The 13,316-nt window shown below is 48.1% G+C and overlaps 1 protein-coding gene across 1 annotated transcript; it reads left to right on the top strand.

Moving 5' to 3' along the window:
- The first annotated feature begins 38 nt into the window (after positions 1–38).
- sin3aa (SIN3 transcription regulator family member Aa) lies at positions 39–12,898 on the top strand. The gene is made up of 21 exons (XM_057051614.1): positions 39–162; positions 3,369–3,585; positions 3,693–3,863; positions 4,104–4,210; positions 5,524–5,818; positions 6,334–6,582; positions 6,765–6,917; positions 6,998–7,153; positions 7,246–7,335; positions 7,472–7,590; positions 7,705–7,915; positions 7,999–8,115; positions 8,208–8,446; positions 8,593–8,776; positions 8,911–9,484; positions 9,628–9,797; positions 9,886–10,059; positions 10,139–10,231; positions 10,325–10,419; positions 10,594–10,786; positions 11,021–12,898. The coding sequence occupies exons 1-21, from the start codon at positions 65–67 to the stop codon at positions 11,249–11,251; spliced, it is 3,936 nt and encodes a 1,311-aa protein (XP_056907594.1). The 5' UTR covers positions 39–64; the 3' UTR covers positions 11,252–12,898.
- The last annotated feature ends 418 nt before the right edge of the window (positions 12,899–13,316 follow it).

The following is a 13,316-nucleotide window of genomic DNA, read 5'->3' as shown; positions in this document are numbered from 1 at the left end:
GGAGAACTGCAGCCCCAGTGTCGCTGAAGCCTCCTCGGTTTTAGCGGGTCGTATTCAAAGTAAAATGACGTATATCGCGCTGTGCGCCAATGCCAGCGGAGGGGGGCGTCTCCAACTATTTTGTTACAAACACGAATCCGGAGTAAGGAGTCTTTTTCCTGGGTATGTAACAGCTGTTTAAACTAAATATTTTTGACTGTATGGCTTGTTTAGCAAGGGGCTCGTTGTGCATTTGGTCGCGGAAAGCGCCCGGTGGTCAGCGGTGCGTTTTTACGCGGTCAAGTGAATTGAAGGGGGGGTCTTTTCTTGGCCGTAAACGATTGCAGAATGGCCAGGAACATAACGTGGTAAGCGGCCAGATCTGCGGGTCGTCATCGTTGGGTGGACAAGTAAACAGTCTCCCTGTGGTCGCGTAGCGGAGATCCGTGACACCCCTCTGTCTGGAAGTCGAAACATTTAGTCTGCGGCGTTTGTGTGCGCGTGTGACGCTAATGGTTCGGTGAGGGGGGAGTTGTGGTGAGACAGGTTAGACATTTTACTCTCGGGCTACACAAGTAAACAAAGAATATGATTTAGGAGCACGCTCGCCCTCTCTGTTGGGCAAAATGGGGGCGGTTTGACCGAGTGCTTGTGTTCTTCGTGAACGGAGTAGAATGGCGTGGCTCCTCCGCGCCGCTGTGTCCAGAACCGCCGTAGTTCTCTTTTCGTTTGACTTTGGCATTGTTTAGTAAGGGCAACTGGATTAGCTCTTGCCGCCTTGGGGGGGAGGAAAGATGCAGCGTTAAGACGTTAGGCCCCAGCGACGTACGTCCACGACGTCAATCAGATGATGTGTTTTGGTGCTGGGAGTCTTTGTTTGGGCAGGGTAGATTGCGTCGAACTACGGCGAGAGCTCGGGGCTTGCAGATCGTCCGGCAGTTCGGTGCCGTGGCGGATCTCTGAAGCCCGCACTGCGTTGTCTTGCATGCTTTTGCACAAAGCCTTCATAAAGCACTTGTTAGGTCACCTAAAACACAATTGCGCATGTGAAAACGGCATTTCGACGGCCGCTTTGGTCTTCGGAGCCTTGTCGAAGAGATGCGCAGTTCTGTTGGGACAACAACAAAACCCCTCGTCAGGGTGTCGGAGCTCTGCTGAGTACGTGCGATGCGCTCACGGACGCTGCTGAAATCCTCCACCCGGGCTGGAAGAAGGAATCCCGGGCTGGTATTGCAGCTCCGCCTGTCGTGGGCGAGGGTTTATTTTGGAAGTCCCACCTTTTCGGGATTTGTAATGACGGCTGCATGTCGCCATTGGCTGGACAGCGGACAAAGAGGAGGGACGCTGGTGCAGAAACTGGCTCCCTCCTACAATGTCACGTGTTTAGTAAACTCCAGGAAGTAATGTCGTTAAGGGCATAAAGCAGACAAAATATAAAAGGTGTCCATCTATCACTCGTTTGCCTTAACCCTTAATGAGGCGCGATGAATGTTAGTTAAGTAATGTTAAAGTCGCGAATACCAGTGTGTAAACACAAACACCGCCTGATGAGTAGGTTACAAACTTTCATTCACATTCTATAGTGACCAAGGCTTATTAATAAAGGACTCCGGTGTGTATCTTTGTGCAGTTTGTGCGTTCTCGTTTTATGTGGCTTGATTGACACTTCCAATTCACAACCCAGTCCCATAACCACGCCCACAACCGGGTCCTCGGTACGAACTGACCAATAATGACGCCCGGGGGCGGGGACGCGCCGTAGCCCCACCTCCCTCCAAAGCTAAGCGAACGGAGATTGTTTTCCTATCTTGGAGAGATTTTCACTTTGCAGTTCATAGCGTGGATTGTTTATTTTATATCACAAGCCACGGATGAGCTGTTTTTAGCAAACGGACTACTTTAGTATCGTTACAAGCCAGCAGTGCACGAATTAACCACAGAATAACGGAGACTCAGGGCACCGTTGGGATCTTGCCATTAAGGAGAGGGGTGAGTTCATCTGAATTCATTCAGCAAGCTAGCGGAGCTAGCTCCCTACATTCGTTTTGAGTTATATTAAAGCCGTATTTTTCGCAGATATCCGCGCGTAACGGTGCTTATTGTGAGATCTCGCGCAAATGGGTGGCGATTGCGCCTTTCGCCGACCCGTTCACCAGCAGTTAAAGCAGATCACTAATGGTAAACTGCATGTGCTTCTCTGCTAGTCCGGATGGTGACGGGCTACTCATTTTGTTTACATTAGCTAGCAGCTAACTGGCAGCTCAATGCCCAGACGACAGGATGAGTTCTCGGTGCAATTAAATAAGAATAGCGCCTCCGAATACTTTAGGAATGGGATGGAAGTCCGGGCGACAGCAAGCCAGTGGCTTTTTTTTGTCTTACCTGCCCGAAATGGGGTGGAACTCGCAGCGCTCCGGCGCCGCGCGTTAATGGCGGGCGTGGGGGAAGCGCCGCGCTGTAACTCGAGGTCGGTGCTTGTGCTGCAAGGCCTCAAAAGGGGGTTGGTGTGTTGCCGACTGCCGCAGCCGTTGTTGCGTTAACGTTAGCGTTCGGCTTCGGTGGTCATTGTTTATTTATTTTTACCAAGACTTCCGAAATAGAAACAATCTGGGGGTGTTTGGAATTTCGGGAGCGTCACTTTCTCGGGTCGCGCCAGCCGTTCGCGAGCGGCGCGATGTTGCTGCACCGAGCGGAACGAACGAACGAACGCGCGGACGGAGCCGACGCGCCGCGTCTGCGTCACCCGCTCGCGTTGTTTGTCAAGAAGAGTCGCTCGACACGCCGTTTCATTGAGATGCTTGTGTGTCGCTGCTGCCCGGAGCAAGTTGTGAATGGCAGAATGGTTCCCAACTTCCCACGTTTTTCCAGCACCTGTTTGTTGCACCGATGACGTCGACTGTCGCGGTTTCATTGGCTGCTCGGAAGAGTGCGCGTTACCATCGGCTTATAGCGCTTGTGCATTGACTTTTGATACCATTTTCGGAGGACATGTCAGCACGGGGAAGCCGAGCGTCGTTTGGGATGGTTAAGAAATGCAACCTTAATCATGGCACAAGCTTGGGAAAAAAAATGCCTGCAAAGGTAAACTTATTTCAAACCTGCATGTCAGAAGTTGGTGAATCGACTCAAGTGCTTCACATTTGTCTACAGTCTTGTACATCTGCTCGGTATTGTGTTTGGAATATGATCAAAAGAGCCGTGATGATTTGATTGTGATGCCAGGCAGTGGTCACTACAGATGGCTACCATGTGTTTTGTGGGTTTTTTAGTTTTTTTTTTTTAAAATAAAAGGTCATAAGATCCTCCCCAAAGTGTTTGAAGTTAATCAAGAAGCCGATTGGCAGAGATTTGGTGATGTGAAAATGGGTCCGTGTGCTCTTTGTCCGCAGGTCTCTCGGCTCTTACGAGTATGAGTTCATAATGAAGCGGAGATTGGAGGAACAGGAAACAGTTTTTGCGTCCCAACAGCGGCGCCTCACCGGCAACGCGGAGGCGTTTCAGCATCGTGTCCTGGCCCCTGCTCCTGCCCCGACCGTGTATGAAGCCGTTTCTGACAACATGCAGCCAACAGCAGGTGTCCAGTACTCTGTCACCCAGGGATACCAGGTACATTTCACTCCATTACAAACTACATCTGTTAAACCTGTTTAGCCATAACTTAGGAATCAGAAGTCGTTGTTTTAGGGGGTTAATATATGGCTGTGCTACTCCAGGTGACCCAGAACAGCGGAGGACATGGACACACTCCAAACCCAGCGGTCCACGGTGGAGCTCACCATCACAGCCCAGCAGTTCAGCCCCACGGCCCCTCGGTGATGTCGGGGCACAGCCACACCGCCGCACCTCAAGCTTCTGCACAGGGCCAGCAGTTCCAAAGGCTTAAGGTCAGTCCACCCATTTTACTTTGGCGGCATATCTTATGTCAATCAGGGTGGGAGGATTTTAGTTAAGAATAGATGGTTTGGTCTGTGTACGCAGTTTTGCCTTATTACAGGTTAATATATGAGGTTTGTTCACCGGCGACCCTTGTCATCCTGCTTTTATTCTAGCTTGGGAAAAAGGGCTTTTTTTGTGTAGCACTCCTTTGAAATTTATGACTGACTTTCCTTTTCTGCTTCCCAAAGGTGGAAGATGCTTTGTCCTACTTAGACCAAGTGAAACTGCAGTTTGGCAATCAGCCTCAGGTCTACAACGACTTTCTGGATATAATGAAAGAGTTCAAGTCTCAAAGGTGAGGCGTTTGTGCATTGTTTAAACACCTCTTCTCACTTTATCAGCCGCCTTGTATATTTAGAGAACCAAACAACCATCCCAGACACAGCAAAAATCACTTTTGTAGCAGGCAATTTAAAAGAATGCAGCTTTGTGTGTAGTAACATGATTTAACTCTGTCGTGGGGATTATTGGGAACAGTAACGCTTCCCAAGAGTGAACATTGCTAAAACGCTTAACAACCTGCAGTAATGAGCTTTTAATACTGTCGTTTTTAAAGCTGACTTTTTTTTATTTTCGGAAAGTATCGTTTTAATAAGTAGTGTTTAGCCATCCTGATTCCTGCTGCGCTATTATCACCTGAATGACATCTGCTTCAATTATTGATCCTTTCCTGATATTTTTATTCAATTATTGTTTGTTTTTTTTGCACTGACTTACAATTTTCTGATATATATAATTTAACTAAGCAATGCATCACTTCAGGCTGTGAAGACACCCCCCCCCCCCCCTTAGCTTTGAAGTGATGTATGGCATTTATAAAACAGTTTCACGGATTTTAATATTAAATCAGCAAAAAGGTGGAGTGCCTTCTCCGGGTCAAGGAGGAGATCCTGCCCCAAGTGGAGGGGTTCCAGTACCTCGGGGTCTTGTTCACGAGTGAGGGAAGAATGGAGCGGGAGATCGACAGGCGGATCGGTGCGGCGTCCGCTGTAATGCGGACCGGTCCGTAGTGGTGAAGAGAGAAAGGCGAAGCTCTCGATTTACCGGTCGATCTTCGTTCCTACCCTCAACTGTGGTCATGAGCTTTGGGTAATGACCGAAAGAACAAGATCACAGGTACAAGCGGCCAAAATGAGCTTCCTCTGTCGGTGTTTCTGAGGAGGCGCCAGGCAGGAATAGCCTGGGTGGACACCGGTGAAGAGGATCGGTCCATATGGACGAGATCACCGATCCTGACAGGACCACCTCTAGGAACGTCAATGAAGTGCTGACGACACTTAACGACTCCTAAGCTAGGAGTTCGTTGTCGTTGGTCAGAGGCGCAGTAATATCAGGCACAACGGCACAATACGCTCACTACACTGGCCAAGAACCAATCAAATGGCGTGAATCCACCGTTCTGTATTATAAATATATCTATATTTGTTTATATTTTTATTGCAAATTTGTATTGTTGTAATTGCTGACTTTATTCAGCAGGGGGCACTTTGGGTTTTTGGTCGCTGCACACTTTTGAAACATGCGATCAACTGTTAAAATGGAAAACCAGTAAAAGTTGACTGGTACATTTCACACGGACTCCATTAAAAGGTCATTTTGGTTTTTCAGCATTGATACCCCTGGGGTCATCAGCAGAGTGTCACAGCTCTTCAAAGGCCACCCTGACCTCATTATGGGCTTTAACACCTTCCTGCCGCCCGGCTACAAGATCGAAGTCCAGACCAACGACCTAGTCAACGTGACCACACCCGGTCAGATCCACCACATCACCCCGCACGGCATTTCAGTCCAGAACATCCCAATAACAGGAGCGGCCCCCCAGCATCCCGCCCAGCTTCCACCTGCTCCAACCACCACTGCTCCACCCCTGCTGACTCAGCCCACACCTGCCAAGATGACTAAGGTAAGACATGGATGCACAATAATGTTCTCTGCTGGTGATAAATATAGGATTTGATTTCAGACCCCATGTCCCTTTTTAGATAATAGCAAAGGTCTCACTTTTCACCACGGCAGCTTAGCCGATTGGAGAAGGCGTAGCTTAGTTCTGATGTGTAGACTTCAGCTGTTTCATACTTCACACTGACTTCAGAGGCTGAACTGCCCCCCCCCTTCTGACATTTAGAGGTGTTGAACATGTGCAGGGATCTTAAACATGTGTTGAGCCGTTACTTTACGTGCACCTGCCAAGAAATGTAACTTCAAGTTGTCGACTACAACTGCAGCTTCTGTTCACATTCCTGCTATTATTGTCCCGTAAACATGACCCCCCCTTCCCCCAGCAGAGCCTGAGAACACATCTGCAGACACAAGCCTTTCCATGACAGTCGTACAGACATCCCACAGATTTTACAGATTTTTAAGTTGTCATGTTTTGCTCAACATCTGGATAAACCTAATTTTGCTGCTCTTCCAAAGCCTCTCCAACCTCAGGCACTGACACCAAGCGGTCAGAGCAATCCGTCCATCCCTGCATACACCTCCCCTCGATCCCCGCCCATGCAGCTAAACCAGCCACTCAGCGGTACCCCCACCGGACCTCCTATTCAGAACAATCAACCAGTGGAGTTCAACCACGCCATCAACTATGTTAACAAGATCAAGAACCGCTTCCAGGGCCAGCCTGACATCTACAAAGCCTTTCTGGAGATCCTCCACACATACCAGGTGAGTGGCCCAAGCCTTAAGGGCATATTTTAGAATATTGTCCTCTACACACTGTCTGATTATCATGGTTAATGCTGAAACGTCTCTTTTTCTTTTGCCACCAACTTTGCCTGCTCTCTGTGGCTTTTGGAACTTATATTAATCAGAAGTGTCCGAGAGTAAACTTGTTTTTATCATTTTAGAAGGAGCAGCGCAATGCTAAAGAAGCTGGTGGGAACTACACGCCGGCCCTGACGGAGCAGGAGGTGTACGCTCAGGTGGCCCGACTCTTCAAGAACCAAGAGGACCTCCTCTCAGAGTTTGGCCAATTTCTTCCTGATGCCAACAACTCAGTGGTGAGAAGAGCTGTGACCCCTGACCCCTGTCTGAAGGTGCTCCGAGCCCTCCTTCATAATCACCTTTGCCACGTCCACAGCTGTTGAACAAGACCACGGCTGAGAAGGCAGAGTCGGTGCGAAACGACCACGGCGGCACTGCAAAGAAGCTGCAGCTCAACAACAAGCAGAGGCCCAGTCAGAATGGCTGCCAGATTCGCCGTCACCCAAGTCAGGGGGGCCCAACTCCCGTCAAGGTAGACATGCGCGCCTTTGTTTTTAACCGTCCCTCTGCATTGTTTCTCATTTCTCCCAATGTTTTCTCGTCTTCGTTTGGGCGACGCCGCAGAAGAAACCCAAGTTACTGAATTTAAAAGATTCTTCTGCGGCAGAGGTCAGCAAGCATGGGGTCGGAACAGAATCTCTCTTCTTTGAGAAGGTGAGTTTTTTGTGCTTGATTTGTCTTTATTGATGTGGGGGGGGGCAGAGTTGAGAATTTTTGTTGTCAACAGGATCCGAATGGTGTTTTTTTTTTTTAGTTTTGTCTAATTCAGTAACTCTTTTTTTAACTTCAGGTGCGGAAAGCGTTGCGAAGTACAGAAGCTTATGACAACTTCCTGAGGTGTCTCGTCATCTTTAATCAGGAGGTGGTCTCCAGGGCTGAGCTGGTGCAGCTGGTGCTACCGTTCCTAGGGTGAGCCCACACACACCCTACCAGGAAATGGCCTGGATGTTTTTTGTAATTGTGTTTTATTTATGTAGCACCAATATAATCATTTTCATCTCCTTTAAAAAAAATCCTGTTTAGAAAATTTCCGGAGCTGTTCAACTGGTTTAAAAACTTTCTTGGCTATCGGGAAATGTCCCATATTGAAACCTACCCCAAGGAACGGGCCACTGAGGGCATCGCCATGGAGATTGATTATGCTTCCTGTAAAAGGTTGGGCTCCAGTTACCGAGCGCTGCCCAAAAGCTACCAGCAGCCCAAGTGCACTGGCAGAACTCCACTTTGTAAAGGGGTAAGACTGGGCAAAGGTTTCAAAACAGGTCTGGAAACCGTATTTGGACCTTATCTAAATAAATAACCCCCCCCTCTCTGTAGGTCTTAAACGACACCTGGGTGTCCTTCCCCTCCTGGTCTGAAGATTCGACCTTTGTAAGCTCCAAGAAGACTCAGTATGAGGAGCACATCTACAGATGTGAGGATGAACGATTTGAGGTGCGCAGGAAACCACCACACTTATTGCAAGATGCGATTTGACGATTGGCTTCGCGGTGGAGCTGTAATTTGCATTTTCCTCTGGGCCGTAGTTGGATGTGGTACTGGAGACCAACCTCGCCGCCATCAGAGCTCTGGAAACGGTTCAGCGAAAGCTGTCGCGCATGTCTGCGGAGGAGCAGGCCAAGTTACGCCTGGACAGCACGCTAGGCGGTTCATCGGAGGTCATCCACCGCAAGGCTATTCAGAGGATATATGGAGACAAGGCGCCCGACATCATCGATGGCCTGAAGAAAAACCCGGCTGTTTCTGTCCCCATCGTGTTAAAGAGGTTAGATTTTCTTTAAGACCCACAGACGCTAAAAGGCAAATCAACGGCGTTGAAATTAAACAGGAACCTTTGGTTTTAGTGTGAATTTGCCATTTGCGTCCGCGTCCGGGCGTTCATTCACCGGGTCTGCATCGTTTCCCAACCAGGTTAAAGACAAAAGAGGAAGAGTGGCGGGAAGCCCAGCGCGGCTTCAACAAGATCTGGAGGGAGCAGAACGAGAAGTATTACCTCAAGTCGCTCGACCATCAAGGCATCAACTTCAAACAGAACGACACCAAAGTGCTTCGGTCCAAGTCCCTGTTGAATGAAATTGAAAGTATTTATGACGAGGTGCGTTTCCCCCTGAGCTGGAGCCCGACGTCCACATTCCCCCAATATGTTGTAATGAATGTAGACAGAGGTGCTAATGCTAATTAGCCTGATTTTCATCCGTCTTCTGACATTATGCTTCCTTTGTTTGGCAGCGCCAGGAGCAAGCGTCCGAGGAGAATGCTTCTCCGCTCTCGGGCCCTCATTTGACTCTACCGTATGAAGACAGCCAGATCCTGGAAGACGCCGCCGCACTCATCATCCACCACGTCAAGCGCCAGACCGGCATTCAGAAGGACGACAAATACAAGATCAAGCAGATCATTTACCACTTTATCCCGGACATGCTGTTCTCTCAGCGAGGCGAGCTCTCTGATGTAGAGGAGGAGGAGGAAGAGGAGATGGATCTGGACGAAGGGGCCTCCAAAAAGCACAACGGGGTCCCGGGCGGCGGAAGCCCCTCCAAGTCCAAGCTGCTGTTCGCCAACACGGCGGCGCAGAAGCTGCGCGGCTGCGACGACGCCTACAACCTCTTCTACGTCAACAACAACTGGTACATCTTCCTGCGGCTGCACCAGACGCTGTGTTCCCGCCTGCTGCGGCTGTACAACCAGGCGGAGCGGCAGATTGAAGAGGAGGTGAGGGAGCGAGAGTGGGAGCGGGAGGTCCTGGGCCTGAAAAAAGAGAAGAACGACAATCCGGCCGTTCAGCTGAGACTGAAGGAGCCAAGTGAGTATCTCACCTAGACTGTGACTGTTATTACAGAGGAATTAGGAAAATCTGACATCACTAGGAAATCTGACGACATCAGAATAGCTACAGAACGAACTGAACGAGGTGTAACGGTTATTTTTCAAACCATTTTCCTCCAGTGGACATCGAAGTGGAAGATTATTATTCAGCCTTCTTGGAGATGGTGAGGAATTTGCTGGATGGAAACATGGAGGCCTCCCAGTACGAGGACTCCCTGAGGGAAATGTTTACTATTCACGCTTACATCGCCTTCACCATGGACAAGCTCGTCCAGAGCATCGTCCGTCAGGTCGGCTTCAGCTTCTTGTTCTGCTGTGATAAAAAGCACGGTGCTGGTTTTTGCGGGTTTCTAACGCAGCCCTTCCTCTTTAACACAGCTCCAGCACATCGTCAGCGACGAAATCTGTGTCCAAGTAACCGACCTCTACCTCTCGGAGAGCGCCAACAATGCAAGCGGAGGATCCATTTCCTCCCAGTCTTCACGGAGCTCCGCAGAATCCACCTACCAGCGGAAGGCGGAGCAGATCATGGCAGACGAGAACTGCTTCAAGGTGAGCGCGTGAACCTCGGCTGCATTGCGGCACCCTGCCAATTAGTTTCACACCTCGTGCATGTTTGTGGCTTCCTCAGGTGATGTTTTTGAAGAGCAAAGGCCAAGTGCAGCTCTCAGTGGAACTGCTGGATACAGACGAGGAGAACTCCGACGAGCCCATGGAGGCGGAGGTACGGAACCCGTCGGAACTCTTGGAAATCAAGTTAAAGTTTGCAGTGTGTATTTTGGAAATGTTGATTTCTTTATTTCTGCTTTGCCTGCAGCGCTGGTCTGATTATGTTGGGCGCTACTTAAACCCAGATTCCACCACACCAGAGTTGAGAGAACACCTCGCTCAAAAGCCAGTTTTTCTACCCAGGTAAGTTTTCACCTATTTTAAAATAGAGTTTTGTGGTTATTAATTAAGGGGTTATGTGTTGATTAATAGTCGTGCATAGTTTTTAGTGATACAGGATGCGTCTAATTGGGGTTTATCGAGTCTGAGGTCTGCGTTAGCCGCTGTGGTCACTCTTATCTTTTCTCTTCAAACAAGGAATCTGAGACGAATCAGGAAGTACCAGAAGGGACGTGAGCAGCTGGACAAAGAGGCATGTGAGGGCGGCAAGAAATCCCTCGAAAAGGAGAAAATGGAGTGCATGTTCCAACTCAACTCTTACAAGATGGTTTACGTCTTTAAGTCTGAGGATTACATGTACCGACGCACCGCCCTGCTGAGAGCCCATCAGGTATTTTTAGCTATTGAATCCTCACAGTTTGCAGTGATCCACATTCATTATTTAGTATATTTCTTGGCAGTTTTCACACAAAGCCAGTGTATACAGACCAGTACAGTTTATATGACCTTTTAAACGCGTTGTATTTACCACATGTCGCCACTAGATGGCGACAGGCTAATGCTCAGAAAACACAACTCTCATTTCTAACCGCTGGTTTCTGTGATTCTTTGTGTTGTCCTCCAGTCCCACCAGAGGGTAAGTACGCGGCTGCACAAGCGTTTCCACACCTGGTTGGATGCTTGGGCCACGCAACATGTGACCCCCGACATGAACGCTGAGACCAACAAGTGGCTGATGGGCGAAGGGCGCGAAGGCCTCATACCCTGCACCACCGCCCGCCAGCCAGAAGTCCTTCACTACGTGAACATCAACAAGTACCGAGTGAAATACGTCTCGCCCACCAAGGCGCCATAGCTGAGGAGTAACGGGGAAAAGACTGATTTCTTGGGGAGGGGTGGTGTGAGTCAAATAGGTCAGGATTTCAAGGTAGGGAAGAGGGCTATTTAATGTGTTTTTAAGGCCGATATGGGAGCACAATTAAGCTAGCTACCGCGTATCTTGCAGCTGGGGCGGCAGGATCAATCTGATTTTACCAGCGTTTTTAGCTGGGTCCGTTTTTTTTCACGGGGCCGTCGGTGCCAAAACTTGGGAATCGTTCTGATCCAGACCTAAGCTCTTAACCAGCACTCAAAGACACTTCTCAAACAAACTTCCCTGAGCTTTCTTTTAACAGAAGATAGCGTTGAGTCTGAGAAAGAAAGCGGTGCTTTTTGTACTTCACCCGCTGGGTTTCAGTTGAGCGTTTGAATGGCCATTTTCCTGGAGCCATCGGTCAGAGCGTCATCAAATCAAAGCGGCTCACGCAGGGATTTCTTCAGATAGCGTGATACTGTAGTATGCTTGGAGAACAATATGGCAGACAAGTGCACTTATTTCAGAAAAGGAAATGTTTCAGAAAGTCTGTTTCCTACATTGAATGTTGGGAGGGAGCACAACGAAGTGACAAAGTCTGGTTCAGACATTCCTGCGTTTAGGCCAATTCACAAATCTCTCGATAGGTGGAGGGGGTTAAGATTCCTCTTTTAAAACACATGGCAGCATTATTAGAAACTGTGCCTGAGCCCTAAACAGTGTTGTCAGGGTCATCATCAAAAGCACTGTTCCATTTATGTAAAAAAGGAAATAATTTTTAAACAAAAACAGCCTCACAGCACTGTTTGGTCTCAGAGTGTAAAATTGTATAGCTCGTGGATGTCAGATACTGGCATGTGTTCCAGTGTATGTGTTGTGTAAATATATTATATATAGTTCTATTAACACAACCGATCCTCGTCGCCCTGGAAGTCAACCTTTTTAAAACCGCCCTCCACCAACACACCAGCTCGCTCGCTCTCTCTCTCTCTCACACACACACACACACACACACCCGTCTCATTCTGGAAGGACTGTCCACGCGCCACTCAAGTTGTAAATATAATGTATATAGTCTCAGACTTTTTATGACAGATCTGTGTTGTTGTGCTAGTAATACTTTCCAAGCTTACTGTGGACTTTAGTGATAAATGGCTAAAGTTAGTATGTATATGGAAAAAGACAAATGCAAGACCATTTATTACAGTTTTTACCAAAGGGAGTTGATTATAAAAATAGCTGTTTACCCCCTTTTGTGTGTTCCTTTATGTCTTTTCTTTTAATTTCTGTAGTAAATATGTGGAAAAGTAGAAATGTATCCAGGTCTCTCAGTTTTTATATATGAAAAATGACTTCTTTTTTCCCCCTTCTTCTTCTGAATGTGACATTTGTTGAGAATCACTACCTTGTCGTCACCCAGCCGCTCTCGCTGCGGCGTTTCCTCTTCGGTTAAACAGACTTGGTGTCTGTGTCACCTTGTGACAAACACTTCCCCCTCTTGGATAGGTTTCTGCTATCACCCCCCCCCAAACACGCGCACCCAAACACTGTATTTTTGATATCGGAAGAAGTCACGCAAGCATGTCTTTAGTCCCTTTATTTAGACCTTATTTAAAGTAATAATAAAATGACATTTGTAGCCTAAAGAAACCCTGTCTGCAGTTATTGAGTATTTGTTTGGACCAGTTTATATTGTTCTGTCGTGACACCTTCAGGACCTCCTCCCAGTTAGACGACATCAATGCCTCAAAGTTTAATTACCTGCAAAGGTTCGACCAAGGTTTTGCTTAAATAGATGATGAGATTATCCCCAAAAGGTGTAAAGTTAAACTTGGAGCACTCCGTTTCATTGTTTTAAGCAATATCAGTGTAATGATTTTATTTTGTGCAATTTCAGAGTCGGACATTGAGAAATTAGGAGAGCCAATTGATGCATGAAATAATGGGGTTGTGTGCTTAATTTGTATTGGCTGTTTTGACCAGGGGTGCCTAAACCTATTCCTACCACTGTATATACTGGTTAACCTCTTCTGGAGTGCTACTCCCATTAATGTCCAACAGGGGGCGC

Source organism: Takifugu flavidus, chromosome 13, assembly GCF_003711565.1.
Source record: "Takifugu flavidus isolate HTHZ2018 chromosome 13, ASM371156v2, whole genome shotgun sequence".
NCBI lineage: Eukaryota > Metazoa > Chordata > Actinopteri > Tetraodontiformes > Tetraodontidae > Takifugu > Takifugu flavidus.
The sequence above is the reverse complement of the archived record's forward strand: the minus strand, read 5'-3'. Positions and strand labels throughout refer to the sequence as shown.